General features: G+C 38.9%; 2 protein-coding genes across 2 annotated transcripts in view; one reads left to right on the top strand and one right to left on the bottom strand.

Annotated features, from left to right (window-relative positions):
• Nucleotides 1-27,720, bottom strand: part of maff (v-maf avian musculoaponeurotic fibrosarcoma oncogene homolog F) — a 255,539-nt gene that overhangs the window by 137,999 nt on the left and 89,820 nt on the right. The window lies entirely within an intron of this gene.
• The window catches only part of snx29 (sorting nexin 29), a 189,647-nt gene that overhangs the window by 73,759 nt on the left and 88,168 nt on the right, over nt 1-27,720 (top strand). The window contains exon 15 of the mRNA XM_049464910.1: nt 8,781-8,887. Within this exon, the coding sequence (XP_049320867.1) occupies nt 8,781-8,887 (107 nt within the window). The remainder of the gene's footprint in view (nt 1-8,780; nt 8,888-27,720) is intronic.

A 27,720-nucleotide genomic window follows, 5' to 3' on the forward strand; every position in this document is an offset into this window, starting at 1 on the left:
CCGTGAGTATCATACATTATAACATCTATCAGTCTGTGGACAGGTTTTGTGGTGTTTGGATATGAACGATACTGTTTCATGCATTGTAATAATCTGGTATTATTAAACTCCAAATATTTAGCTAACTGTTTAAAAAAATAAAAACATTGAAAAAATGATCTGAAAATGTCAGCTTAGCGTAGGTTTTAGCGGTATGACATTAATACCGTTTACTGCGGTATTAAACATTTAACTAAACATTATTTCCAAACTATTTCATAAATATCACGTGTCTGAAGTGCTAATTTCGGCTTTGTGTCACTAATACAACCCCTGGCAAAAAGTATGGAATCACCAGTCTTGGATGAGCACTCCTTCAGACATTTCATTCTGTAAAACAAACTCTGATCAAAAACATGATACAATAATAAGGTCATTCCAAAGTGCAACTTGTTGGCTTTCAGGAACACTCAAAGAAATGAAGAAAAAACATTGTGGAAGTCAGTGAATGTTACTTTTATTGACCAACCACAGGGAAAAAAATATGGAATCACTCAATTCTGAGGAAAAAAGTATGGAATCATGAAAAACAGATAAACAAAAGATGATTCAAAATACATCACTAGTATTTAGTTGCACCACCTTTGGCTTTTATAACGGCTTTCAGTCTCTGAGGCATGGACTTGATGAGTGACAAACAGTATTCTGCATCAATTTGGTGCCAACTCTCTTTGATAGCAGTTGCCAGATCAGCTTTGCAGGTCGGAGCCTTCTTGTGGACCATTTTTTTCAATTTCCACCACAGGTTTTCAATTGGGTTGAGATCTGGACTATTTGCAGGCCATGACATCGACTGAATGTGTATTTCTCCAAGGAATGCCTTCACTTTTTTTGCCCTATGGCACGATGCATTGTCATCTTGGAAAATTATTTCATTATCTCAAAACATCTGATCAATTGAAGGGATGAGAAAACTGTCCAAAATGTCAATGTAAACTTGTGCATTGATAGAAGAATTAACCACAGTCATCTCCCCAGTGCCTTTGCCTGACATGCAGCCCCATATCATCAAGGACTGTGGAAATTTGGTTGTTTTCTTCAGGCAGGCCTCTTCATAAATCTCACTGGAACGGCACCAAACAAAAGTTCCAGCATCATCACCTTGTCCAATGCAGATTCTTGACTCATCACTGAAGATAACTTTCATCCAGTCATCCACAGTCCATGATTGCCTCTCCTTAGCCCACTGCAGTCTTATTCTTTTATGTTTAGGTGTCAATGATGGTTTTCTTTAAGCTTTCCTGTATTGAAATCCCATTTCCTTTAGGCGATTTCTTACGGTTCGGTCACATACATTGGCTCCAGCTTCTTCCCATTTATGCTTTATCTGTTTAGTTGAACTTTTTCGGTTTTCAAGACAAATGGCCTTAAGTTGCTTGTCTTGACGCTTTGATGTCTTTCTCGGTCTACCAGTACGCTTGGCTTTAACAACCATTCCATGCTGTTTGTATTTGGTCCATATATTGGATACAGCTGACTGTGAACAGCCCACATCTTTAGCAACCATGCGTGAAGAGTTACCTTCTTCAAGAAGTTTCACAATCCTCTCATTTGTTTCAAGAGACATTTCTCTTGTTGGAGCCATGGTTCTTGCCACTCTAATTCGTCCAGCAGCCCTCCAAGGTGTCATGACTGCAGGTGTTTTTAACTGCAGACTAACGAGCAGATCTAATCTGAGGCAGGTGTCCATTTAGGGAAAGGAAATTGACTGGGTGTGTCCTTATTTTCTACCTTCAATTTGAGTGATTCCATACTTTTTTCCTCAGAATTGAGTGATTCCATATTTTTTTCCCTGTGGTTGGTCAATAAAAGTAACATTCACTGACTTCCACAATGTTTTTTCTTCATTTCTTTGAGTGTTCCTGAAAGCCAACAAGTTGCACTTTGGAATGACCTTATTATTGTATCATGTTTTTGATCAGAGTTTGTTTTACAGAATGAAATGTCTGAAGGAGTGCTCATCCAAGACTGGTGATTCCATACTTTTTGCCAGGGGTTGTATAGGCCAAAATAGCTAATTTATTCATGTGCATTTTAACTGGCCACAGAATGGGGGCGCTCACGGAATTTGAAGTTTCTCTCCTGAAACGGAAAAAATCAAGGCCCACCTTAGTTCAGGCAAAGGAGTCTGCACGATGTTCCTCAGAACTTTCCGGAGATTATTCACTCGACTCTGGGCGCAGGTTTGTTTTTTTCTCCTCTAACGGTGTGATTTGAGCCTGACTTGACTCGATTTGCTTGGTGGCGGTTAGTTTTCAGTCTTTTAGCTAACGCTGTCAGGCTGTGCTGTTAGCTTGTTAGTTGACGTTATCGGTCTGTGCTGTTAGCGGTTAGCTTGTTAGTTAACGCTATCGGTCTGTACTGTTAGCGGTTAGCTTGTTAGCTAACGCTATTGGTCTGGGCTGGGCTGTTAGCGGTTAGCTTGTTAGCTATCGTTATCCCCTTGTGTTGGGCTTTTAGCGGTTAGCTTGTGGGACCTGTTCTGTTTAGCGGTTAGCTTGTGGGACCTGTTCTGTTTAGCGGTTAGCTTGTTAGCTAACGTTATCCATTTGTGCTGGGCTGTTAGCGGTTAGCTTGTGGAACTTGTTCTGTTTAGCGGTTAGCTTTTTAGCTAACGTTATCCTGTTGTGCTGGGCTGTTAGCGGTTAGCTTGTGGAACCTGTTCTGTTTAGCGGTTAGATTGTTAGCTAACGTTATCCATTTGTGCTGGGCTGTTAGCGGTTAGCTTGTTTCGCCTGTTCTGTTTAGCGGTTAGCTTGTTGGCAAACGTTATCATTATGTGCTGTTTAAAACTAACCCTTAATTTGATGCTGTTGTAGACTTGTAAACAAAAAACAACAGAGCTGCTACCTTTTTCCTAAACAGGTAACGTTAAGCTAACCGGCTAGCTGACTAGTCAGGTAATTTATCACCACCACCAGGTTAGCCCACTAGAGACTTCATTTTTATTTAGTATTTAATTTACTAGTTTACTTGTTTCGTATTTGCACTTAGGTCGCACAGTTTTGATTGGATAAAAAGAAAGTATTGTTTTTTTTTTTACTTGGATTTGATACATATGGTTTTTTTTTTAATACCATGGCAGTTTTGCTAAATGTAATAAAAAACAAATTGCAGTCTATTGTCTTCCTTACAATATCGCAACATAATGAAATCAGTTAAATTGTAACCCTTTTATTGCGATTATATAGACTAAATCAGTAGATTCATGCCCATACACAGCCCTAGTTAACAGGTGACTGGTTTGGCAGGTCTACAAGATGAATTTTCATTTTACGCTCAGCTTTCCTCACCCCTATTTGTGTGGATCTCCCAGATTTGCCCCGGTTCTGCTGGAGGCCAGGTGATTGTGTATGCGTGAAGTAAGTGAATGTAGTGAGTGCTACTGAAAGCCTGAGGAGCATGTGTGTGTGTGTATGCCTTACGCAAGGTGTGCAGTCTGTTTGGTATGCGATTTCACGTTTTGACTGTCAGATTGACAGCGTTATGTAATTTGAGGCGATCGCTTTCTGACTGAATGATACGCTGTCTTTATCTCCAGCAGCCGCACAGGAAGCGGCTGCTGCTTGATGGGGAAAATTACTTTGATCAACACATTCATTAACTCTGCTGCATGTCCCCCCTCCCCTCAGTAAAACGTCAACAGATTGCCATCGTGCATCTGTCTGTCACGCTAAAACATGCCTTCATCTCTGCCGCTCTGTCCCAGAGCCCTGTTTCTACATGTGCATTGTTTGAAGCAGATTGTTAGCATCTGTTTGAATGTGTAGTTAAATGCTTTTAGACACAGCTTATTGTTAACCGTGCCTTTTCGGTGAATGGTGTATTTGAATGGCTTATCGTACGCACTGCGTCAAGTGCCAAGATGTTGGGATACACATGGTGGTACCAGGTTAAGACATGTTTAGCGGGATTTTAGTAATCAGCAATCTATAAGCAAGTGCTACAATGTGCTAATATGTTGCCACAATCGGTGTAGTTTTGTTTTTTAGTGTTGTTTGCTTATTAAAAGTGTTATGAAATGCTCTGACCTCATTTAAATCAGGATTTAAATCAGGATAAGGCCAAGCAACAGACATGCAGGTGTGGACACACTTAAGACTCATTAATTATAGAAATGGTTTAGTTTAAGCCTGAATCTCACCCATTTCCCCACAAATAAGCTACATCTAAGTTTACAAGAACAATTTGATTTACCATTTATAAGAGCATAACTTCCAACTGTTTCACCATTTAAAGACACATCATTATTCTGTTCAGACTTTTCAGAAGAAATTCACAAAACTTATTTGTGAGATATTTGTGAATGAGAAACACTGATATCTCTAGCATTCAAGATATTTTTGGTTCTTGACTTGGCTTGGTTAAAAATGCAATAATATATTTTTGTTTCCTGGTACTAAGAAGATTAGAAAAGTCAATCACCTTTCCAGAGATCCAAGAAAGTGCTACAATATTTAAGAGGAGTGTTTATATAGAAAAAACAAGAAAAGCTTTTGTCTTTTGTTTATTAGAATAGTCTGTTTCAGTATTCCTTCTTCTTTGTACAATGTAACAGTGTGTCAGATCATGATGCTAACACCACCATTCTTAACAGTACTAAATGATATAGAAGCAATTGAAAGGAACTGTAAGAAACATAATATTAATAATTGTCTTTTACAGTTCCTCTTAAAAATAACATTTAAAGAAATCATATTTTCCCACAAGGCCCAAGCATTTAGAGCTCTAGAGCTCTGATCATTACAACATTAAAAAGAAAGCTAAACAGAGTTGAAGTTAAACACTACATGTTCCTATATTTTACTAATTATTGTCCTTGGTGAGGCTCATATATGCTTGGCACTTAAACGTTAAGGGCACTTGTCAGTGTTTTAGCCGTGCTTTATTGATTTCACAGTGCTGAAGTGCAGGGCTGCGGGCACTGAGCATATGTCCACAGTTTGGGTGATGCTGGGACTGAAGGGCCTGGGCGTTTTGCTCTACATGAACACTCCCTGAAGGACACAGTGTGTGTTCAGCTGCACAGCTTGTCTGCTTCTGCGCAGTCTTTGTCTCTCTTTCAACATCTATAGAACCGATACTGGATTATGCCAGCTTTGATGCCCATTAGTTTTCTCCTACTGTGATTAATTTATTAAATTTAAATTAAATTACAGGTTACAGAAGATTGGAGACATGGTAAAAAAACCCCACAAACTATATATAGAAAAAACAGCAGAAGATTAAAGTGAAAATAGGAGAATGCATCCTCTTCAAAGAAAAAACTTGCAGATTTGAATGCGTAATTACCCTTTATTTGATTAAATTAATGTATTGATTAGAAAATAAGTCAGATGTGTTAAACTGCTGTGTTCAGGCACAAAATAAATGTTCTGCACCTCATTACTTTTATATGTTCTATCGAAATATAAAACTAAAGTCCTCATATGTGGACGTAATTTTTCTCAGGAACTACATCATGTAAAAAGATGATTCTTAGTTTTTACTCTAATCAGGTTCTAATTAGCCATATATATATATATATATATATATATATATATATATATATATATATATATATATATATATATATATATATATAATATTTTATAGAGTATGTTTGTAGGATTCATTATTTTTTCTTTAAGGTTTGTCTTGCATTTCTAGAAAAAAATTTGGTCATAATTTACGAAAGGGAAATACATTTTCCTTGCTTAATTTTTTTGTCTTAAGAGAAAAGTTTTGTTAAAAAGAAAAAACAACTTTTATCCTTATTTTTTATAATGGCAAACAATAAAGCCTGCAGTAATGAAAGAAATAATTGAACTTAATGATCAGGTGCTCAGCCATCAACAGCTTGTATCTGTGGACCATTCAGAGCAGAGTAATCTTTAAAGAAAAGCCGGAATTGCTGCCATTGTTATTGCTGCACTCGTTTTAAGGTTGTCTGAAACCTAGAAAACAAATCAATTTTTGCTACATGCCCTAATCAATAAGAAGGAAAGAGGAATGTCTCTCTGCTATTATAGCCGTAAACTGACGACATATTCCGGTTTGTCTGCTTGCATTGACGCACTGAACACACACACACACACACACACACACACACACACAGACTCGCACATGGCGATATAAGCGGTGTGTAGAGATTAAGGGTAAATTGGTTTCAGTTATAGGGGACAATCCGCTCTATCTGTTTGTATAGTGCGAGTCAGTGTACACACACACACACACACACTCTCTCTCTCTCTCTTCTTATTGAGACGGAACTGGGTGTGGATTGGTATGGGCAGTGTGGGCTGTTGTTGCTGACAGCAGCGCTGTGTGGGTTAGAGGGCTACACAGGCTATTGGAGAAGCAGGAGATAAGGCAGAGTGTTGAAATGGCAGGTGGCTGTGTGCAGGTGCAGTGATAATGCATAGACCATATCAGGCCTGTTGACTTCTTCTCCACGCTCTTTTATTTAGAGAGGCTTTGTAGTGAAACTCTGCAGTTGCACAGCTGGCCCAGCAGCAACGTGCCTCCGGGGCTCGCTGTGCACAACTATCTGCTCTATTCCTCTCCTTCAGCCTCGGCCACTCCCCCTCTTATCAGGCTGCTGTCTGCAGTACACTGATACTTAACAACCGTCCTGCCCGTCCTAATCCTGCCATCGCGCACCTCCTCGAATCAATTTCCCCTCTACGTCCTGCAAAGCTGCACTTTATTTTACAGACTTTGCTTTTGCTCCGGTAGTTTTTTGAAGTGCTGCCTCTTTGTAAACAAAAGCCATATCCGGACAGGATTAGTTTCTTAGGGGGACGTCAGTGATAAACCTGAACTCTTGCATCCAGACTGCAGTTGAAAAAAACAAAAGGACCAGTGGGTTTGTTGGCTTTCTCAGTCACATGACATCGCATTGAGTAGCTCCTCCATTTCCACTTGCGGTTGTGTTTTACATGGATCTCAGTGGAAACTCGCGCCCAAAGTGTAATTATGATGCAGGCACTGGATAAATAGATATTTTATTAAACACGAGGTGATGAAACTCAGACATGTGTGTCCAGACAGGAGTTGAAAAACAGTAGGTAATTCAGCCTGTAATTTTCTCAGAGGACGTCTGAAAAAAAAAAAAAAACATTCATGGTCATTCCGGACAGGAATAAAATAACAAAGGACCCCCCCATAAAAGAGAAAATTACTTAGAGAGAAAGAAACCCATCACTTAATGTTGTTTTTCCTTGATTTTACCAAATTAGAAACCTCTGGAATATAATCAAGAGGAAGATGGATGATCACAACCATCAAACCAAGCTGAACTGCTTGCATTTTTGTACAAGGAGTGACAGTTATCCAAAAGCAGTGTGTAAGACTGCTGGAGGAGAACATACCAAGATGGATGAAAACTGTGATTAAAACCAGGTTTATTCCACCAAATATTGATTTCTAAACTCTTAAAACTTTGAGTACGAACTTGTTTTCTTTGCATTATTTGTTATTTCAGCCATTTGTCATTTCCTGCAAATAAATGCTCTAAATTAAATATTTTTATTTGGAATTTGGAAGAAATGTTGTACGTAGTTTATAGAATAAAACAACAGCTTCAATTTAATCAAACATACCTATAAATAGCAAAATCGGAGAAACTGGTTCAGAACTTGAAGTGTTCTCCTATTTTTTATTCCCAGAGCTGTATATCTACTGATGCCAGTACACTGCACATATTTATAACTTACAGACTATACACCCCAGTTTAACTTTCAAAACAAATGTAACGTATATATATGCTTTGCATTTTAGTTTTCAACCAACTGTATACAAGCAATAAACTGAAGGGTATCTCCTAAGACATTTGGTTTACTTTTTTTTGCATTCACATGTATTTAGCTAACTGGTCTTTACACAGCTTGCAGCTTTAAACCCTCTTTTTTAATTAGCAGGTTAAATAAAAAATAGATCAATTGAAACAAATAAAAATGAGCTTAAATCAGTTAATTGTGTAGTAGTTTGGAAAGTATTGGCTCATTGTAGTTGCATGGCCATCGCTTGGTCCTTTTTCGACAAACAATATGACTATTCTAAATGAAGCAGTTATCAGCCGATACTGGTATAATCATTGTGCATTACTACTACAAATCATGGAGCCTCTGGTACTATATTTAACTCTCTTATTGCAGGAGTGTGAGCTTTCCTTCTGTGATTTCTCTTCTACTTTGAGAGCTTCTGCTACTGTCTCTCGCCCTGTGGCGTCTCTCTGCTTTAAGTAGTTGAGGCAGTGCTGTTTGCGTTGTCAAAAGTTGAGTTTTAATGGCTTTTAATTGAGTTTGCAGTGCGGGGAGAAGATCCATGGTGCTTTTTATGAAATCTGTGGAGCTCAGCCTCCAGTAGCAGCTACATGTGCTTCACTGAAACTAGATTACGCCATGTTTGCAGGCTAGATGAGTTCTGTTTACCGGCATGAAGTGATGAACCATTTTAAAAAATGTTTGGAAGGAATAAAGGAGTCTGTTGATACAAAAAGTCCAGAAGGCAAAAGAGAATCTTTTCATGTTAATTCCCACCAGACACGTCGGTCGTTTAAAGCAAGCTGTGCGCCGACTCGCTGAAAACGGTGCTGCTTAAATGGCTGACTGTTCAATAAATCCTTTCATATCTCTCTGTTTTGACGATAAACAGCTCTTATTGTCCTCCAGACCACATTCAGGGACCCTCATTGTCGTTGCTCTCTGAAAGTGCTGTGCCGTTTTGGCTAATGGCCTGTAATTCTTGTTGTCCTGCAGCTCTGCCCATGCTGAGGAACTGTGAGGCCTCTATTTCTACACCACAGCACAGGTCTGTAGCTGATGTGGAGGAGCAAGCGGCCAGCTATGAACGGAAGCTCATTGAGGTGAGTGATTTACTTAGTAGTGTGTTATACTAATGTTTAGTACCTGCAATAAAAAGCGTTTTTGGTATAGAGCTTTTGTATATTTATGAAAGTTGTACCCTAGTACCATCAAAAGCAAAGCTGGGGAGGTATATTATGGGTGCCAGTATTTCAGGATAATGGCACTTTGAATGCATCTTTGTAAATATCAGTCCTGGCATTAACCAGAAGCCATTAAAAAGCAATTGGCAAGTTTAACAACCTGTTTAAAGAAAAGAACTCCCAAAGAATGCCCAATCCCATTTCACCCTAATTTCTTCTGTGATGAGGAGCTGAAATTAGCTTTGATTAGCTTTTATTTTATTTTATTTTTATGTTCCGCCATTTAAGGTGGAACTGGAAAGTTAGCTAGCTAGCTACTGAGACAAACTACTAGCGATCTTTTTTTTATTCCTTTTATGAAGAATTTGGCCATAAAACTTTGAACTACACATTAACCTATGGTAATAGAGTGCTAGTTGTCAATTTTAGAAAGAAAAATACTTCAATTTGTGGATGTCTTTGGTCATTGTTAAGCCGTCTTACCAGTGATTCTCATACCCTTCGGTTTGAAGTGTTCATCTTAAAAATATTTGGGGCTTTCATTTGGTGCCCCCTTTAGTGCAGCGCCCCTATGCGTCACATAGGCTGCTTACCCCCTTTATAGGTGTATGTTTGGCTGCATTTTTCCTCCAGTGGAAACAATAAACGGCAACAGAGTGACCAACAAGAAACAAACCATATGTAAATACTTTAATTAAACTTGCACACGTGACTGTTTCATAGGCAGGTGTACTAATCCCTTAGCTCTGTACTGTATTTAAAAAAAATTCTGTCTCTGTTTGCACTTGCATAGCCTTAATATAACTGGTTATTGTTATGAATAGTTAAATTACAAGAGATTTAGGAGAAAAAAAACACAAACCATAGTCTTAATATGACTGCTTGTGGTTTGCACTTATTGTTTGCACTATATAAGACCTAGAAAAGTTTTATTTTTATTTATTATTCTTATTTTTTATTATTATTCTTATTTCTATTTCTTATAGAATCAATGTGTGAGAGAAACCAGTCTGTAAAGCTTGCGTTATATGATTTCGTCAAACAAAAGGTTTTCTTTAAAATTTTATTTTTAAATCTCGTCTCGTCTCGTTCTCGTGAACCCATTATCGTGTCTCGTCTCGTCTCGTGATATTAGTGTCTCGTCACACCCCTAATGGTTATGCTTTAATGCAGTAGGCAGCACACACACATCTCACAGATCAGTGCACTGTTCTTTAGATTCCATTGGCCATGACAAAACTATTCAGTTGATTGATCTTAACAAGTACTTATTATTATTTATTTATTTTACATTAGTTTGTATTATACCCTTAGAAAGCTTGTGAAACATACTGATGCAGAGCAAAACAAAGCAAAGCAATGCAATACTGCCTTAAACATCATCTTTTAATCATGATTTGAAACCACTGGACTGAATGATGAACCACACATTCCTCTTCTCTAGGTCAGTGGAGTTTGAATTATCTCTACTTGTCATAGTTCAGTGTTTTCTCTGCTCTGACACAGAAAGCCCACTCGTGTTCCTCTCAAAACAGGGTTGTTTATTCACTGATGAGTTGAAGCAGGGAAATCTCTTGAGTGTCACATTTTGGTAGCTTTTGTTAAGCTAAAACTTGTGCCTGGAAGCTTGGGTCCACTGAGGGCTTATGTGTTGAGTGCTTATTTCAGTTAGTTTTAGAGTTCAGTTCGAGTTCACTGGATTCGGACCCTCTGGGTTTATATCTCCGGGGGTTTATTTTAGCGAGGACGTGCTTAGAGACCTGTCAAGGAACTGATATCTGCAGCAATGGGAGGACCTTGGAAGTTGTTTTGTTAAAAGCAGCTGCTTATATATTTCTTTAATGAGTTCTGATTCTGTGTATGTTCGAGGGGGAAAGTATACCTTAACTTATTTATGTGTTTATGTATTATGAATTTTTGAAGATGATTGTTTATTCATGTCAACATTTGCTTTGCTGCCGGCTTAGGTACGGAATTACAAACATGGCAGGAGAAATGTTGCTTGTTTTTCCAATATGGATTCTCAGATTCTGAACTCTAATGGCTTTATTTGACATACTTTGGCAAACAAATGCAGCTCTGGGCTCAAGCTCTCCGCCGTAGCTCTAGCTCTGGCTCTCTTTCTCTCTGGGGGCTTAAATACCTGCAGTGTGTTTGGTTAAACCAGTCAGTGGCTGACTTTCTGCTCTTTGAAAAAAGGCTCTTATCACTGAAAGAGCAGATGATGTCGGGAAATGGACACATTACAGAATCTGCAGTTTATTTTTAACTCGAGTGTCGGATCTGTGTTTATTCGGAGCGCTGTGGCGCCACATGATAGCAGTTGTATTTAGAGATGGGGCTTGAACGGAGAGCTGCGGCGGTACAGCAACGCAGGCGAGTTTCCCAAAGCTACTGTAACCTGAGATCACCCTAAGTGGGTTCAAATGAATCGCTCTCCCCTATCTGACTGTAATATTAGAGCTGAGAAGCTACTGAGAAAATACCCTTAGAGTCGTGACGTAGAGGGAGCGTGTGTATGTATACAGCAGCTCTTATCGGTCGTTTTAAATGGAAATGGGAAACCCAGAATGTGAGCTGCCTATAGTATAATGTGTGCACACTAATTATAGCAAAAGCAGAAGCAGAAGACTATATGGACAAAACACCTGCTTATTTATTGTTGACTTTATTCTCTATTGTTCAGGGAAGGATTTCTACTAGAATGTGGAGCTCTGTTTGATTGCAGCTAATGATAAGCATTTATTAGGTCAAGATATTGGATCATTACCATCTCCTCATCTTGTCCCAAATTCCATTGAATATACTGTAGCACCATAATTCAATTAAATAATCTAAAACTCAATGCTGGGGTGCATGGTGCCAATAAGGTCATGTTTATATGCTCCAGCTTATTGTGTTTACTTCTGTAAAGGGACTAGACAAGCTGTGCATGTGCACAACTGCAATAAGTACAGTTTAAATGAACTGAATGCCATTTTAAAGGGGACGTTCATCATTTATCGTTCAGACATGTAGTGTAATAAATTGAATTGAATTGAATTGAAGTGTATATTTATTAAATTACATCTCACATTTTGGTTGTATCAAATGAAGTTCATCAACCAAGGAAAGTTTGGTGTTCTTTACTTTTGCACTCACAAGAGTCACAAGGCTACTCTATCTTAAATAAATACGTTTTGGCCATCGGTTTATTACTGTATTGCATCACTCAATTGAGTATTTTATCAAGCTTAAATTAATAATTCAGTGCATTCAGTGTTTTTTTTATCATTGTCCTTTCACCACAATGCCCTGTATGCATTACACAAGACTATAATAAAGACATTTTCTATTGCAGCATTTCATTTAGCTTTAACATTGATCAAAACAGTTAGCTAAAGACTTGAAAATTTATAACAACTGGTTTGACAATCCTTTCCCAGTATTATATGGCACATCCAACCAAAATGCATCACAGCAAACATACCAGTGGCAAACCAAACAAAGAGCATGTTTTGCAGAGTGTAATGATTTTCTAAATCAAAGAAAAGCCACAGTACACAGTACAAACTGTGAAGCATGGGTGTGGCAACATCATGGTTTTAGGATGGTTTTGGGCTGACCAATAATTTGAGTTACTTTTTATTGAGACCTTATAAGCAGGAAATTCTTCTGGAAAATGTCAGGGGCATTTGTTCAGGAACTGCAACTGAAATGGCCAAGTCAAAGTTCAGATGTTAGCACAATAATATTGTTGTGGAAGGACCTAAAAAGAGCAGTGAATGCAAGGAAGCACACCAATGTCACTTGAGTTTACTGAATGGTCGCTTGTGCTGTATGGAACTATGCTCTTTTTTCTTCTTCCTCACTGTAAGACTGCTTCAACAGTAGCACACAGTATATGTAGGTTAGACACAGCAGTGAGGGCTCAGCAGGATGGAGGAGCATGCTGTGCGTGCGGTTCTGCTGTGTGTTGGTCAGTAGCAGTACCTGGTTCAGTAGCTCCAGTAGCAGGCAGGAAAAGATCTGCTTTAGACCAATAAATCAGCAACTCTACACTTCCGTGTATGGCACTTCAGTACCTGTGTGCCATATCGTATCGTACACGATATTATACCCTGAAATATCGTGCCGTATCACTCACCCCTAATTATCACATCAGGGTACTACTTTTATGCTGTTTTTAGCAAAAGAAATATTCACACTGTTCTCCTTTCCCTTTATATATCTACTAGAGACAGATTATATTTGTCCAGTATCATTTATTTTACTGGATATATGGAGATTTGTAGAATGCATTATTAATACCATGACATTCTGGATTAATGTTCTTGAACTTCTGTTACAAGTCATTTCTGGTATTTTTTAAAATCTCAGTTAAGGGTGTGCCATATCAAATCACGTGCAATAATAAAATTTAATATTCATTTTGGTGCACTAGTGTATTCTTGAAATATTTTTTTTTAATTCAGTATTTCGTCATATCGCTAAGAGTATCGTTATCGCGAAAATACCATGAAATATCGTGATATTATTTTACGGCCATATCGCCCACCCCTACTGCCAGCACATAAGCATTTTGTGTAACGGGCGCGCATTTTGACCTCCTTATTAGGGATAGGTATCTTTTTAAAATGTCCAATACCAGTACCGATGCAATACTTTGAGTTCGATACCGATACCCAAGCGATACTTTTTTTTTTATACATTTTTCTGAATTGTAACCAAAAAAATACTATAAAAATTTACAATACATTTTTTTTGTTTACGATATATTGTCCCAGAAATTATTGCGATAAACAATATTTTTTTGTAATTTTAAGACTATTAAATGACACTGACATGATAACAGATTAGCATAAAAAAGGAATTATACACTTTTTAAACACTTAAATGTTTTAATCAATCACTTTAAAGAATTAATCATTTATTGTTATTATAGTTATACACTTACTTTTTCACCTAGTTTAGTTCACACTGTGTATGGAGTCAAAGTTATTGAAGCATGATTGGCTTAAGTACTGTTCACTGTTATATATGTGAACAAACATGCAAATAAACAAAATACATGATATCACGATTATCAAAAATGATTGCGGTCAGGTTCATTTATTGTACGATCAATCGATATTGCAATTATTGTGACAGGCCTAAAATATAATTATTTATTAATTTATTATGTTTATATAATTATTCTCACACAACATATATTTATTTAACAGCTGAAAAAAGTAATCTCTTTCTCATACTGTCATCATGAGGGCTCCATCTTTTTGGATCTTGTTGGAGCAAACAAACAGTGAGCATTCTGTTTGTGGCGCTTTATTAAGTACAAAAACTACAGCATTACTTTAACTGCTTAAACTACAAATATTTTTCCCCTAACAATATTACTGGATGCAGTTTAGTTTTGAAGAGTTCTTTTTAAGAAATATACAAAATATCAGCTTAGATTGGCAAAATATATGATATAAATTATATTTATTTTAGTGATGTCAATTAGTTATTTTTAGTTATAGTCATGATGCCTTTTTTTGTTTAAGCTGATATTTTGTATTTGATATTATATTTGAGAGGGGGACAGTAATAATAGTCTAGTCTGGCGCTGTGTGCGCTGTCCGCGTTTGGCACGTTTGTGTGGGCTTCATGCAAAGCATCAAAAAAAAGGCACCAAATTTTCTTAGACCCTTCTGTACTCTGTAGTACTGAGACATTTCGGTTGGTTCCTTTTTGGTATCGAATTATAATATATTACATTTGTAGAGCTTTTGAGACCCCATCCCCTGAGACAACACACTGCTTTCCCATGACTTTTGTCAGGCATGTTTTGGTGTAGGGCTGCAACTAATGATTATTTTGGTGGTCGACTAATCTGATGATTATTTTTTCGATTAGTCAGTGATTATTTTTGCCATGTCCTCCATCTCTAAAAACGATAGAAACAACTGAACATGAGATTAAAAGGCATTCAAACATCTAGATGTTGTTTAAATGTGGAAGTACTGATATTTAGTAAGTAAATATGTAATCTGTTGTGTTTGATCACTTTTGGAGACACAAACTTTTTGAGTTTAAACTGTGTGAGTGAGAGATTTACCCATCTCCCATTGCACCTCTGTCCCCAGCACTTTGTGTAATGCCATACTGTTACAAATTAGCGATTACTCGACAATTAAATTTGTAGTCGACAAATTTAAATAATCAACATTGTCGGTTATATCGACTAATCGTTGCAGCCCTAATTTGGTGCAGGACTTAAGTTTATAAATAAAGAGCACAAAACCAATAATCTGTAGGTCAGAGGTTTACAGACATTTTTACTACATTCCATTGGACAAAAACCCGTTTAAACCTATGCCTAAATAGTAAAGGTCACCTCAAGTTTGAAAAAAAATCCTGATTGTAAGCTGGAGAGGACTTTAGTCTCTTTGAGAAGATCAATTAGGCCATGACTTTCTCTTTTGGACAGGAGGTGTCTTCTTTAAGAAAGCCATAGATAAGAACTCGATGATGAGTCTGTGTGCGCTGATTACTGTAGAGAAGCTAGGCTTCGACATATAATGATGCTTCTCAGAGCCACCTGCCCTCATTTGTCTGCTTCATGCTGGGACCTAATGTATCAAAAGCTTTAAGAGTTTCCTCATGATTATGAGTGGATGTGTCTGACTGTGTAACTAGAAGTACAGGAAAAAAAAGGTTAAAAAAGGAGCTCTCGCTTTTGGCAAGAAAGATGATTGTCTTGCTTTCATCACAACCGACAACCTTGACCAGACAGCTAGAGGGTTATATCTGTATCTAATAACTGCTAATAACGGTCAAACTATGTTGCAGTGCTCACTGCTTTGCATCTACATGGTCTTCTGTAGTTGGATATTTTTTTAATGCCAAAACATTCTGTCCACATGCATCAGAATATTTTTAATATCAGAAGATTTTTTTCTTCTTTTGCCCTCCCATTCAAGTGATAATTGTTTTGGTGTGGTCTCTGTGAGGGCAGAGGCAAAAATATAGTTGGTCTGATGTTTGTTTTCTTTATTGGTTTCTGGCTAACCCCACAACCCTTCCTTTTGAAGCAAATAATATACAGCTCTGGAAAAAAAAATAAAAGACCACTTAATTTTTTTCTTTTTTCACCAAATTGAAAATCTCTGGAATGTAATCAAGAGGAAGCCATCAAACCAAGCTAAACTTGCACCATGAGTGGCATAAAGTTATCAAAAAGCAGTGTGTAAGACTGGTGGAGAAGAACTTGCCAAAATGCATTAAATCTGTGATTTAAAAAACAGGGTTATTCCACCAAATATTGATTTCTGAACTCTTAAAACTTTTTGAATATGAACTTGTTTTCTTTGCATTATTTGAGGTCTAAAAGCTTCACATCTTTTTTGTTATTTTAGCTATTTCTCATTTTCTGCAAATACATGCTCTAAATGACAATATTTTTATTTGGAATTTGCGAGGAATGTTGTCGGTAGTCTATAGAACAAAACAACATTGTTCATTTTACTCATATACCTATACATTTAAACTTTAAAATTTAAACATATACCTATAAATACCAAAATCAGAGTAACTGATTCAGAAACTGAAGTGGTCTCTTAATTGTTTTTCCAGAGCTGTGTATGAACTTATATAAGTGAAGGCCAGTGGTTCTGTATTTGTTTTATTTTTAATTTTTTTAAATACAGTGTCAAAAAATATATACACACAGCACACCATATGTTTGGATACATTTCTTCTACCAAATACCATGTTGACTATATGCTTTTGATAGTCACTTCTGACAGAAATCTAGTTGCATTTTGACCACTATTCTTTGAGTTAAATAAATGTTTTGGGTTCCCTTGTACAGACTCTGCAATTTAGAGATTAGGTGATTTGAAAAGCTTAAAATTTGCCTGCTTTATCTTTTCCTCTATACTAAAAAAAAGTGTCCGCTTTTGTGGGCAGCAACTGTGTTTTTACAGTAAACCTACAATATTTATGGTGATTATGGCCAAACTGTTCAAGCTTTTTCTCATCTGACAATAAAATGCCACAAACCTCTGAAAGTTCTATTTTGTCCAGAGGGGTTAAACTTTGTGGATAGCAGTCTTTTAGTCCATAGTGATGGAAAACTTTGGAGGTTCTTTGGACTGCTACAGACTGGAACCCTGTTGTCTTTAACGACATTTCTCGGTTCTGTTTGGAATTCAACAGTGTCAGATTTGAGCGAAGGCCTTGTGTCGAGGACCTCTGTCCCACCTTTGCTCTAGAGCGACACTCTGCTTTAACTGCTGGTGTGATGATCTGTGTTCCTGTGTGAGTTTAAGAGTATATTCCTGTCCAGCAGCCAGCGGCCAGTTCTACATCCTTTAGTGGAGCACAGGATTGTGCTGTTCTCTGACAGGATGCAGTGTGTGAAGAGCAGGGGTGTAAATCTGCACCAGTGTCTCTACACACTCTCAGACCAGACGTCCAGGTCAGAATTCTCCCTTACACACATTACCCGCTCTGCTGAGTTGCATAGCCACCCATAGAAGCCTTAAGACATACACACACACACACACACAATCTCTTTGCCTCTTTATCTTTGTCATTTTTTTTCAGCTAAGATCTTGTCCCATCTTGTTTTCATGCATTGTTTAATGCATCATTGATTAAATGTGTCACCATATGGTATTTATTTTTCTCTGACCTTTCTTATCCTTTAATGGAAATAAACCTAGACAGCTGATTATACTCTTTATCATGTCGCATGTAAATATGGTAAAAATTACATATTATCCAGTAACAGGCATTCACATATGGCATGTGGAGGTACTGGTTGCAAGGTTATATTCTGTGCACTGTGTTGTATGAGCTCTGCCAGCTATGAGTTTTTCCGCTCATATTGGATCATATTTCTCGGTAAATCAATGATCATGTCCAATATTTTTATATCATTTTTTTATAAAATGTGATGAATGTTTAGATGAAACTTAGGCAGAAATATAGAAAATTCCAAAGTGTTGACAAACCTTCAAGTACCAATGTACAGTGTGGGAGGTTTCATGGCTAAATTGGAGCAGCCTGGTGGCCAATCTTAAATACATTAATTGCACATTGCATCAGTAAGAGCAGAGTGTGAAGGAAGAATTAGCAGGGTAAAAGCACAGTTTTGCTCAAAATATTGCAATGCACACAGCATTACGGGTGACATACCAGAGTTGTTCAAAAGAGAACAAATTGTTGGTGCACGTCTTGCTGGAGCATCTGTGACCAAGACAGCAAGTTTTTGGGATGTATCAAGAGCCACGGTATCCAGTGTAATGTCAGCTTATAACCAAGAAGAACCAACCACATCTAACAGGATTAACTGTGGACTCAAGAGGAAGCTGTCTAAAAGGGATGTTCGGGCTAACCCGGAATTGTATCCAAAAAACATAAAACCAAGGTCAGAGAAAAATAAATACCATATGCTGCCCAAATCACGGCAGAATTCAATGTGCACCTCAACTCTCCTGTTTCCACCAGAACTGTCCGTTCCCACAATAAATTATTGTGGTCTAAAACCAGGTGTTTCAGTTTCATTGTCCAACCCCTGAATATAGTATTATAAGTGGGTTAAATAAGTGGGACACACTCATTCTCACTGAGATGAGTGAGTGTATAGATGAAAGGGTTAATTGACCTATATGATGAGAGTAATTATCATTACATGAGAATAAAGTAACAATGCTAAACTGGCTGATATGTTGTGTCTAATGAAGACTAATGATGAGCTAATCAGATGCTGGATGTGGAGCTGATGTGCTGCAGTGTGTTGTGCACTGTAGATAAGTGAAAGGTTGAACTGAGTGATAGTGAGTCGCTTTCTTTTCTCTTTTTTCAGCGCTTCTCTCGCTTTCCAGTGCTCTGTTCTGACGTCTCTATCAGTTCCCGCTCCTCCAACTTCATCTTTCTCTTCCTATTAGAAACTACTTGGGCTGCTAGCCTCATTCTCTCTCTCTCGCTCTGAGTATCTCACTTCAGCTCATCCTTTCGTTTGCTCACTCAGACTCTCACTCTCTCTCCTTGTGTCAGACTAAATCTGCGGTAGTAGACACTGACACCAGCATTCATTCATTCTCTCTCACTCTCTCATTCATTCTCTCTCTCTTGCTCGCTTACCCTGTTTTTCTCTTGACGCTTTCGACCCAATCTTTTTCTTTCTTGCTTTCACACTTTTGCTTTTTGTTTTCTTATATTTGCACTGCTGCGTCTCTCTTTTTTTTATAATGTAATTTTTTATCTAATTTTTTCCCTATTTTCTCTCCAATTTACACGGCCAGTTACCCAACCCTCTCATTAGGACTCCCCCTATCACTTGTGATGCCCCAACACCAGGAGGGTAAAGACTAGCACATGCCTCCTCTGATACATGTGAAGTCAGCCACCGCATCTTTTTGACCTGCTGCTGATACAGCATTGCAGAGTAGCATCACAGCGCACTCTGAGAAAAGCGCAGCGACTCTGTTCTGATACATCAGCTCACAGATGCCCTGTACTTCGGACATCACCTTTTCAGAGTAATGAGGGGAGAGAGCGCCATCTACCCACCCAGAGAGAGCAAGGCCAATTGTGCTCTCTCAGGGCTCCGGTAGCCGATGTCAAGCTACAAGAACAGGATTCAAACCAGAGTTCTCCTCAGCCTAGCCCACTGGACCAATTGGAGCCTTTCTGTTTTTCTCTTTTACTGTGATTGAGACTGAGCAATATATTATTTTAGCATTGATATTGCAATGTTAGCATGTGCAATAGTCACATCACAAGATATAACTGTTTTTTTTTATATTGCAATTTAATTTGTGAAAAAACATTGCAATGTGAGTTTCTTTCTTTCCTTCTTTATTTGTTTTTTGTGTGCTTCTCTCTCTCTCTCTCTCTCTCTCTTTCACGCTCTCTCTCTTTCTCTTGTGCTCTCTCTCTCTCTCTTTGTCTGTCTGTCTAGCTTTCTCTCTTTTTCTCTCTCTGTCTCTCTCTCTTCTCTGTCTCTCTTTCTCTCTCTCACTCACTCTTCCCCTCCCTCTCTTTCCTCTCTGCCAGTACAGGTCGGTGTGTGTTTGCTAAGCCTGTCCTCTCTCTCCGTTTTTTTTTTTTTTTTTTTTTTTTGCGCGCCTCAAACTTATTTCACATCCAATTACGGGCATTAGAGCTGCAGCAGGCCACGCTGCCCCCACTTCTGCTTAGATGGAGGCTTTGCCATTCAGGAACACCTGCTTCAGCACTATCTCTCTCTCCCCCTCTCTCTTCCCCTCTCTCTTTTTCTCTGCTTGTCTCTCTCTCTCTCTTTCTGGCACGCTGTTGGCCCTGTAGCCCAGCTGTCAGCAACACCTCTGTCTCACAGCCACACGCCTGCCACACAAAGCCACAGCAACAGCTTTCCCCAGCAAACACAGTGTGTCATAAATCCTGGAGTTTGCAGGATTGTTCCCTGTCTATTTGAGTTTTAAAGTAACCCAGTCTCGCTGACTTTCTTCACTAATATACTCCCACTGCATGCAGGAAACACAGCGCGGGTTGAAATAAACTGGGACGTTTGCTTTTCAGTTTTTCAGACTGTCACACACGTCATTACGGTCGCTTGAGGTCAGCTTAATAAAGGTGATGCACAGGTAGTTCCCTCCTTCAGCTTCAGTGTTGAAAAATACACAATTCTTAGTGTTTATAACAAAAATAATGCTCCAGGAAGGAGTAGTGGGAATGGAATAAAAACTCATGTCTGTTAATGTATGTTAATTTTGATCAGTGTAATCTAAGTGATTACAATAATGATACAATTAAACAGAAAGAAAGCTCTAGTACCATGTTGGGTAGCTTGTGCCATATTTGCCCACAGTTGTTCAATAAATACCCAAATGTCTATAAAACTGGTGACCTGGTGGAAGAAGGTAGTGTTGCAGTTCAGAAGATACAGTATATTCCTGAAAAACCCTTGCTATGTGTGGGTGAGCATTATCCTGCTGAAAAATGCTAATTTCTCAAACCCTCCTATGAAAGGCAGTGACCACATGATGTCCTGCATATATCACTGATCTGTTGGTGTCCCTCATATCACTACTACGTGTGAGAGAGGTGTTGTATGTTATTATCATTAGCAATTCTGATTTCTCCTTCACAACACCACAGCAAACAAAGGTGATTGGGTCTGAGTGATGGATTGCCTAGATGGCATCCCACTTTTTTCAGTCCAATTATATGTTTCCTCTTAAAAAGTCTGTAAACTGGGCAAAATGTATTTGAGTGCATTGCAGAGGCATGTCTAGCAGACTACAGTCTCTCACCAAGAGACCAAGAGGTACACTATCCAAAATTAGCTTCTGAGTACCTTTTTATGGGCCATAGGTTAGAATAAATTAGATTGAGCTCTGATTGGGTGTATTGAGTACAGAGAATGTGACGCATTTTAACATCCTATCTAATTTAGGGCTGCAACGTTTATTAATTAGTTAGTAAATTAATTAGTTAGTAATAAATTGTAGACGCAGAATTTCCTTGACGATGCGATTGTAATGTGGGATGATGCGGCAGAAGGAGAGAGTCCAAGCAAAAGAAAAAAAGGGCAAGAGAGGAAGACACACATAGTGAGAGAGTGACAAATCCTGCGCATCCTGATTGCCTCTCTTTATGCTTAGTTGGCCAATGAGGTTTCAGTGTGGGTGGGACTTGCAGAGCATGAGAGAGTGGCAGAGAGAAAGTGGTAAAAACATAAAGTTTAATAACAACGATGCTTCCATTAAACACACAAAAAAAATACATTTAACTCCACAAAAATTCCCTACAGTCTTTAATACTTCTGTACAGTTTAAACTAGGGCTGTGAATCTTTGGGAATCCCACAATTCAATTCAGAAACGATTCTTGGGGTCACGATTCGATTTTCTTCCGATTCTTTCAAATTGGTTGGTTTCTTTTTCTTCATCCTCCATGCTTTAGCGGCGCAACAACAAACACCATAACACAGCACTACACGCCCCTCTGTAGCCTTATAGGGAAAGGCAGTAAGAGCAAAAATTTTCCCTGTCCTGTTGCTGCTGTCTTGCGACACACACCTACTGTCCCGCGAAGCTTTTTATCTGTCTCGCGGAGCTACGCTACTGTCCTGCGGAGGTCAGCTACTGTCCTGCAGAGCTCTTTAACAGTTAAAGAGCTCCGCACAATAGTAGCTGAGTGCAGAGCTCGGCGCGACAGTAGCTGAGCCCGCAAAAAAAAAAAAAAATAGATTTTTTGAAAATGAAAATCGATTCTGAATTGTTCAATGTGAGAAACGCGATTCGAGCTTGAATCGATTTTTACCTGAACCCCTAGTTTAAACACTGACTTCTCTAATACCCGTGGTGATTTAAATTAAAGCAGAGTGCTGCTGATGTGAGAGTAAACAGCCTTTACTCCTAATATGAGTTAAACATTAAATAACATTACTAACATAAGTTAAACTAACGTTAGCTGGCCAAGTGTAAGCGAGACACTGTACTCTGTCCACTCCATTAAAATTGTGTTAGTTACTACAGAATAAAAAAACAGTCATTTCAGGGAGGTGTTTTCTTGGAAAAAAAAAATAAAATAAAATATATATATATATATATATATATATATATATATGAAAAGAAGTATCCTAGAATCTCCTGAAAATAACATCCAGCCTGTGTGAATGTTTTCTGTAATATACTTTGTAATTTAATGTAGTGTAGTTTAATATAGGTACATCAAACATGAAAATTTACTGCAAAATTGATCTTGGGACTAAAAAAAGTTTAGCGGCCCTTACCAGTAGTAAGTACAAATTGAGAGCATGACAAAAAATAATTAATCGCAACTCTGCAGATTAGTCGACTACTTAAATAGTCATTAGTTGCAGCCCTAATCTAAATAGAGAGAGCCAAAAGGTAACACAGACAGTAGCACCCTAAAACACTGGCATCGATCCACTCCACCGTTCCACAAACCTGCCTGATTGTGTGATAACTAAGTATATATTTTCTCCTGAGTATATACATATATACACTGCTCAAAAAAATAAAGGGAACACTCAAATAACACTATATAACTCCAAGTAAATCAAACTTCTGTGAAATTAAACTGTCCACTTAGGAAGCAACACTGATTGACAATCAATTTCACCTGCTGTTGTGCAAATGGAATAGACAACAGGTGGAAATTATTGGCAATTAGCAAGACACACTCAATAAAGGAGTGGTTCTGCAGGTGGGGACCACAGACCACTTCTCAGAACCTATGCTGTCTGGCTGATGTTTTGGTCAGTTTTGAATGTTGGTGGTGCTTTCACACTCGTGGTAGCATGAGACGGACTCTACAACCCACACAAGTGGCTCAGGTAGTGCAGCTCATCCAGGATGGCACATCAATGCGAGCTGTGGCAAGAAGGTTTGCTGTGTCTGTCAGCGTAGTGTCCAGAGGCTGGAGGCGCTACCAGGAGACAGGCCAGTACACCAGGAGACGTGGAGGAGGCCGTAGGAGGGCAACAACCCAGCAGCAGGACCGCTACCTCCGCCTTTGTGCAAGAAGGAACAGAAGGAACACTGCCAGAGCCCTGCAAAATGACCTCCAGCAGGCCACAAATGTGCATGTGTCTGCACAAACGGTTAGAAACCGACTCCATGAGGATGGTATGAGGGCCCGACGTCCACAGATGGGGGTTGTGCTCACAGCCCAACACCGTGCAGGACGCTTGGCATTTGCCAGAGAACACCAGGATTGGCAAATTCGCCACTGGCGCCTTGTGCTCTTCACAGATGAAAGCAGGTTCACACTGAGCACATGACAGACGTGACAGAGTCTGGAGACGCCGTGGAGAGCGGTCTGCTGCCTGCAACATCCTTCAGCATGACCGGTTTGGCAGTGGGTCAGTAATGGTGTGGGGTGGCATTTCTTTGGAGGGCCGCACAGCCCTCCATGTGCTCACCAGAGGTAGCCTGACTGCCATTAGGTACCGAGATGAGATCCTCAGACCCCTTGTAAGACCATATGCTGGTGTGGTTGGCCCTGGGTTCCTCCTAATGCAGGACAATGCTAGACCTCATGTGGCTGGAGTGTGTCAGCAGTTCCTGCAAGATGAAGGCATTGAAGCTATGGACTGGCCCGCCCGTTCCCCAGACCTGAATCCGATTGAGCACATCTGGGACATCATGTCTCGCTCCATCCACCAACGTCACGTTGCACCACAGACTGTCCAGGAGTTGGCGGATGCTTTAGTCCAGGTCTGGGAGGAGATCCCTCAGGAGACCATCCGCCACCTCATCAGGAGCATGCCCAGGCGTTGTAGGGAGGTCATACAGGCACGTGTAGGCCACACACAATACTGAGCCTCATTTTGACTTGTTTTAAGGACATTACATTAAAGTTGGATCAGCCTGTAGTGTGTTTTTTCACTTTAATTTTGTGTGTGGCTCCAAATCCAGGCCTCCATTGGTTAATAAATTTGATTTCCATTGATGATTTTTGTGTGATTTTATTGTCAGCACATTCAACTTTGTACAGAACAAAGTATTCAATGAGAATATTTCATTCATTCAGATCTAGGATGTGTTATTTGAGTGTTCCCTTTATTTTTTTGAGCAGTGTATATTTTTGCATGCAGAGTAGGAACAATAGAAATAATGAACCCCTCGAGTCCATGCGAGCTGTTGAAGCCTCCTGGTGGTTGCATTTTCACTGCCTGTGAGCACTTCAGCAATCCCAGTTCTACTGTAAATGAGTTAGTGCTGAATCTCACCCAGCCTCAATTTTCCTCACCTCGCCTTCTAGCGAGGAGTTAACCCTCCCCACTTCCTCACAGAGCGCTTTCTGCACCAGTGCCTTCACGTTCACTCGATTGATAAAGTGGTCTAATTGTGGAGAGAGCAGCTAGCGTTGGAGCTGCACTCGAAGCCCCCGGAAGTCCGTAATTAGAACAGTAGTGAAGCAGTGGTAGTGCTCTTAGCGTGCGGCGGTGGGCCAGTAATGCGCTTTGATGTGTGTGTGAATGGTGTGAACCTGTCGGTCATTCAGCAAATTGGAGGCACCAGAGCCGGCAGCTGAAAATACACACTTACTCATTAGAGTGCCAGTCAAATAACAAAGTGATTAAAGCTCTCTCGCTCACACACGCTCTCATTCATTCACTCCCTCTTTCTCTCATGTTCTCTTTCCCCCCTTGACTGATTTCCTCTTTCTTTTACTCCCTCCCTTTTCCCCACATTTTTCTCTTCCCCTCCCCTTTTCTCTCTCCTCTCTCTCCGTTTCTTTTTCTCCAGGCCCCTATTTCTCTCTGTTTTCCCTCCTATCGTTTTCTCCCCCCTCTCTCGTTCTCTCTCTCTCACTCACTCATACATGCACACTCTCACAGAAAATTAATTGGGTTCCTTCACGCTTAAAATTAATTCCCATTTTTTAATGTCCCACTTTAAAGCCACGGTACGAAATAAATAATTATGATTACTGAGAGCCATGAATGTGGTATATGAGCAAGTGTCAGAGTGTGTTTGAGAGAAAGAGAGAGAGAAAGAGTAAGTGCATACAGCTCTGGAAAAAATTAAGAGACCACTTCAATTTCTGAATCAGTTTCTCTGATTTTGCTTTTTATAGGTATATGTTTCAGTAAAATGAACATTTCTGTTTTATTCTATAAACTACGGACAACATTTCTTCTAAATTCCAAATTAAAATATTGTCATTTAGAGCATTTATTTGCAGAAAATAAGAAATGGCTGAAATAACAAAAAAAGATGCAGAGCTTTCAGATCAAACAAGTTCATATTTATAACATTTTGAGAGTTCAGAAATCAATATTTGGTGGAATAACCCTGGTTTTTAACCACAGTTTTCATGCATCTTGGCATGTTCTCCTCCACCAGTCTTACACACTGCTTTTGGGTAACTTTGTGCCACTCCTGGTGCATAAATCCATGTGATCATCCATCTTCCTCTTGAATATATTCCAGAGGTCTTCATTTTGGAAAAAATTGAGAAAAAACATCATCATTAAGTGATCTCTTATTTTTTTTCCAAAGCTGTATGTGTCTATTTAAGTATGTTGAACAGATAATTGGAAACATTCTTCAAAAACTCAGTGCTGTTACTGCTGTAAAACATGTGGAACATCCATAGTAATGACCTTGATTTCAGAAGAAATGTATAATACCATAGCAATACCAAAGCAACCACCTAAGATGCCACAGCAGCAGCACAGCAACCACTTACAGTAACAGCACAGCAACCAATTGGGATACTATAGCAATCACCATAGCAACCACCTTGCAAACCAACATTTTAGCAACTCAGTAGTAGCCATCTACCAACCACTTTGCAACAGCACAGCAGCAGTCACCTGGCAATTACTTAGCAACACCATAGCAACCATTTAAGAAACTCAAGTGAGCATATAGCGACACCTAGCAACTGCCTGGGTTTGTGAAACACATAAGCTGCGCAACAACACACTTATATTTCTTTGAGATCTATAATCAACATTCAATATAAATTATAGAAATTTGGAAATATTGATCCAGGCAGAAACATTGATCCCTGATCAGGGATGCTTTCTATGTTCAGGCTACAGAAAAAGAGTTTTTCAGAAATATTTGTTCGCATTTCTTTTTGTTTGAAGGACCGCGGTCAATAAGCATGCTACTGCGCTCCAGTGCCCTTCTGCAGACACTCGAGTTAGCGCTGCGGATGTGCTGGTGCTCCAGCTGCTGCATCATTTCCTCTGTCTTCACTTCAAGAGCTCCTCCACTTCACTCAACAATAGTGAATTTAAAATAGTCCGAGCCTTGTTTTTTTTTTTTTTTGAGCAAAATCGTTTGGGTTTTTGAAGTCCATCTTAACTTGTGAAACAAACTAGAAGATAAAATGCATCTGAATGCTGTGAATAGCCATGCTGGAATGCTATTTAAAGCCCAGACTTTTTGTGTTGTCTAAAGCTTTGTATGAAATGCTGTTTATATAAACTTTAAGAAATCTTTTGACTTTTTGGCTTGCTTCTCTAAATATCTCGCTTGAGTTAAAGGCCTTGTGTTGTATAATCAGGTCTGCAACTGTGTTATTAATAATGGACTAAAGACACTGGTCTTTAGTCCGTTTAATTTAAATGTCAGGCAAATGCCATGCACTTTTTCTTTCTCTTTCACTTTGATTGTAAATAAATGAGCTGACAGAGCCTGTCGTTAGCGGTGTTTAAATATCCATCATTTTTAGATAAACCGTATCCCTTCATTTAGAGCTTGATGCTGTGATTTGAGCAAATTTTGGCTTTTAAATTGGCCTGCATGTGCCGTGTGCATGACAGTGGAACCTATTAAAGGTAAAGTGTTTTCAGTGTTATGTTGTATGTTTTGTGCTTGAAGGAGTAGGAGTGGATCAAACACAGCAGTGCTGCTGGAGTTTTTAAACAATATGTCCACATACTGTTTACTGTAGGGTTGTCACGATACCAGAATTTTGACTTGGGTACCGACACCAACTGTAGTAACATGAATCTCGATACCAAAACAATACTTGGAAGAAGAATAAAACAACAATATAATTGTCTGAACAGTAAGTTATTTCTGCCAATTAAGTTCTGAATAAGGAAAATAAAGAGTGAGAAGAACATTTTAGTAATGTTGTGTTAATTTGAACACTCAGTTTTGCTAATCAACATTTTACAGTTTTAAAGTAGCCCACGCTCAATTTAACGATCAAAAAGGCTACGTGCCTGACATTCAATTTGTGATGGAAACGCAAAAACGTGAACAGGAGTTCACACTGCAAGACTGTAGTCTATCTTATCCC

Source organism: Astyanax mexicanus, chromosome 15 (genome assembly GCF_023375975.1).
Source record: "Astyanax mexicanus isolate ESR-SI-001 chromosome 15, AstMex3_surface, whole genome shotgun sequence".
NCBI classification, from domain to species: domain Eukaryota; kingdom Metazoa; phylum Chordata; class Actinopteri; order Characiformes; family Acestrorhamphidae; genus Astyanax; species Astyanax mexicanus.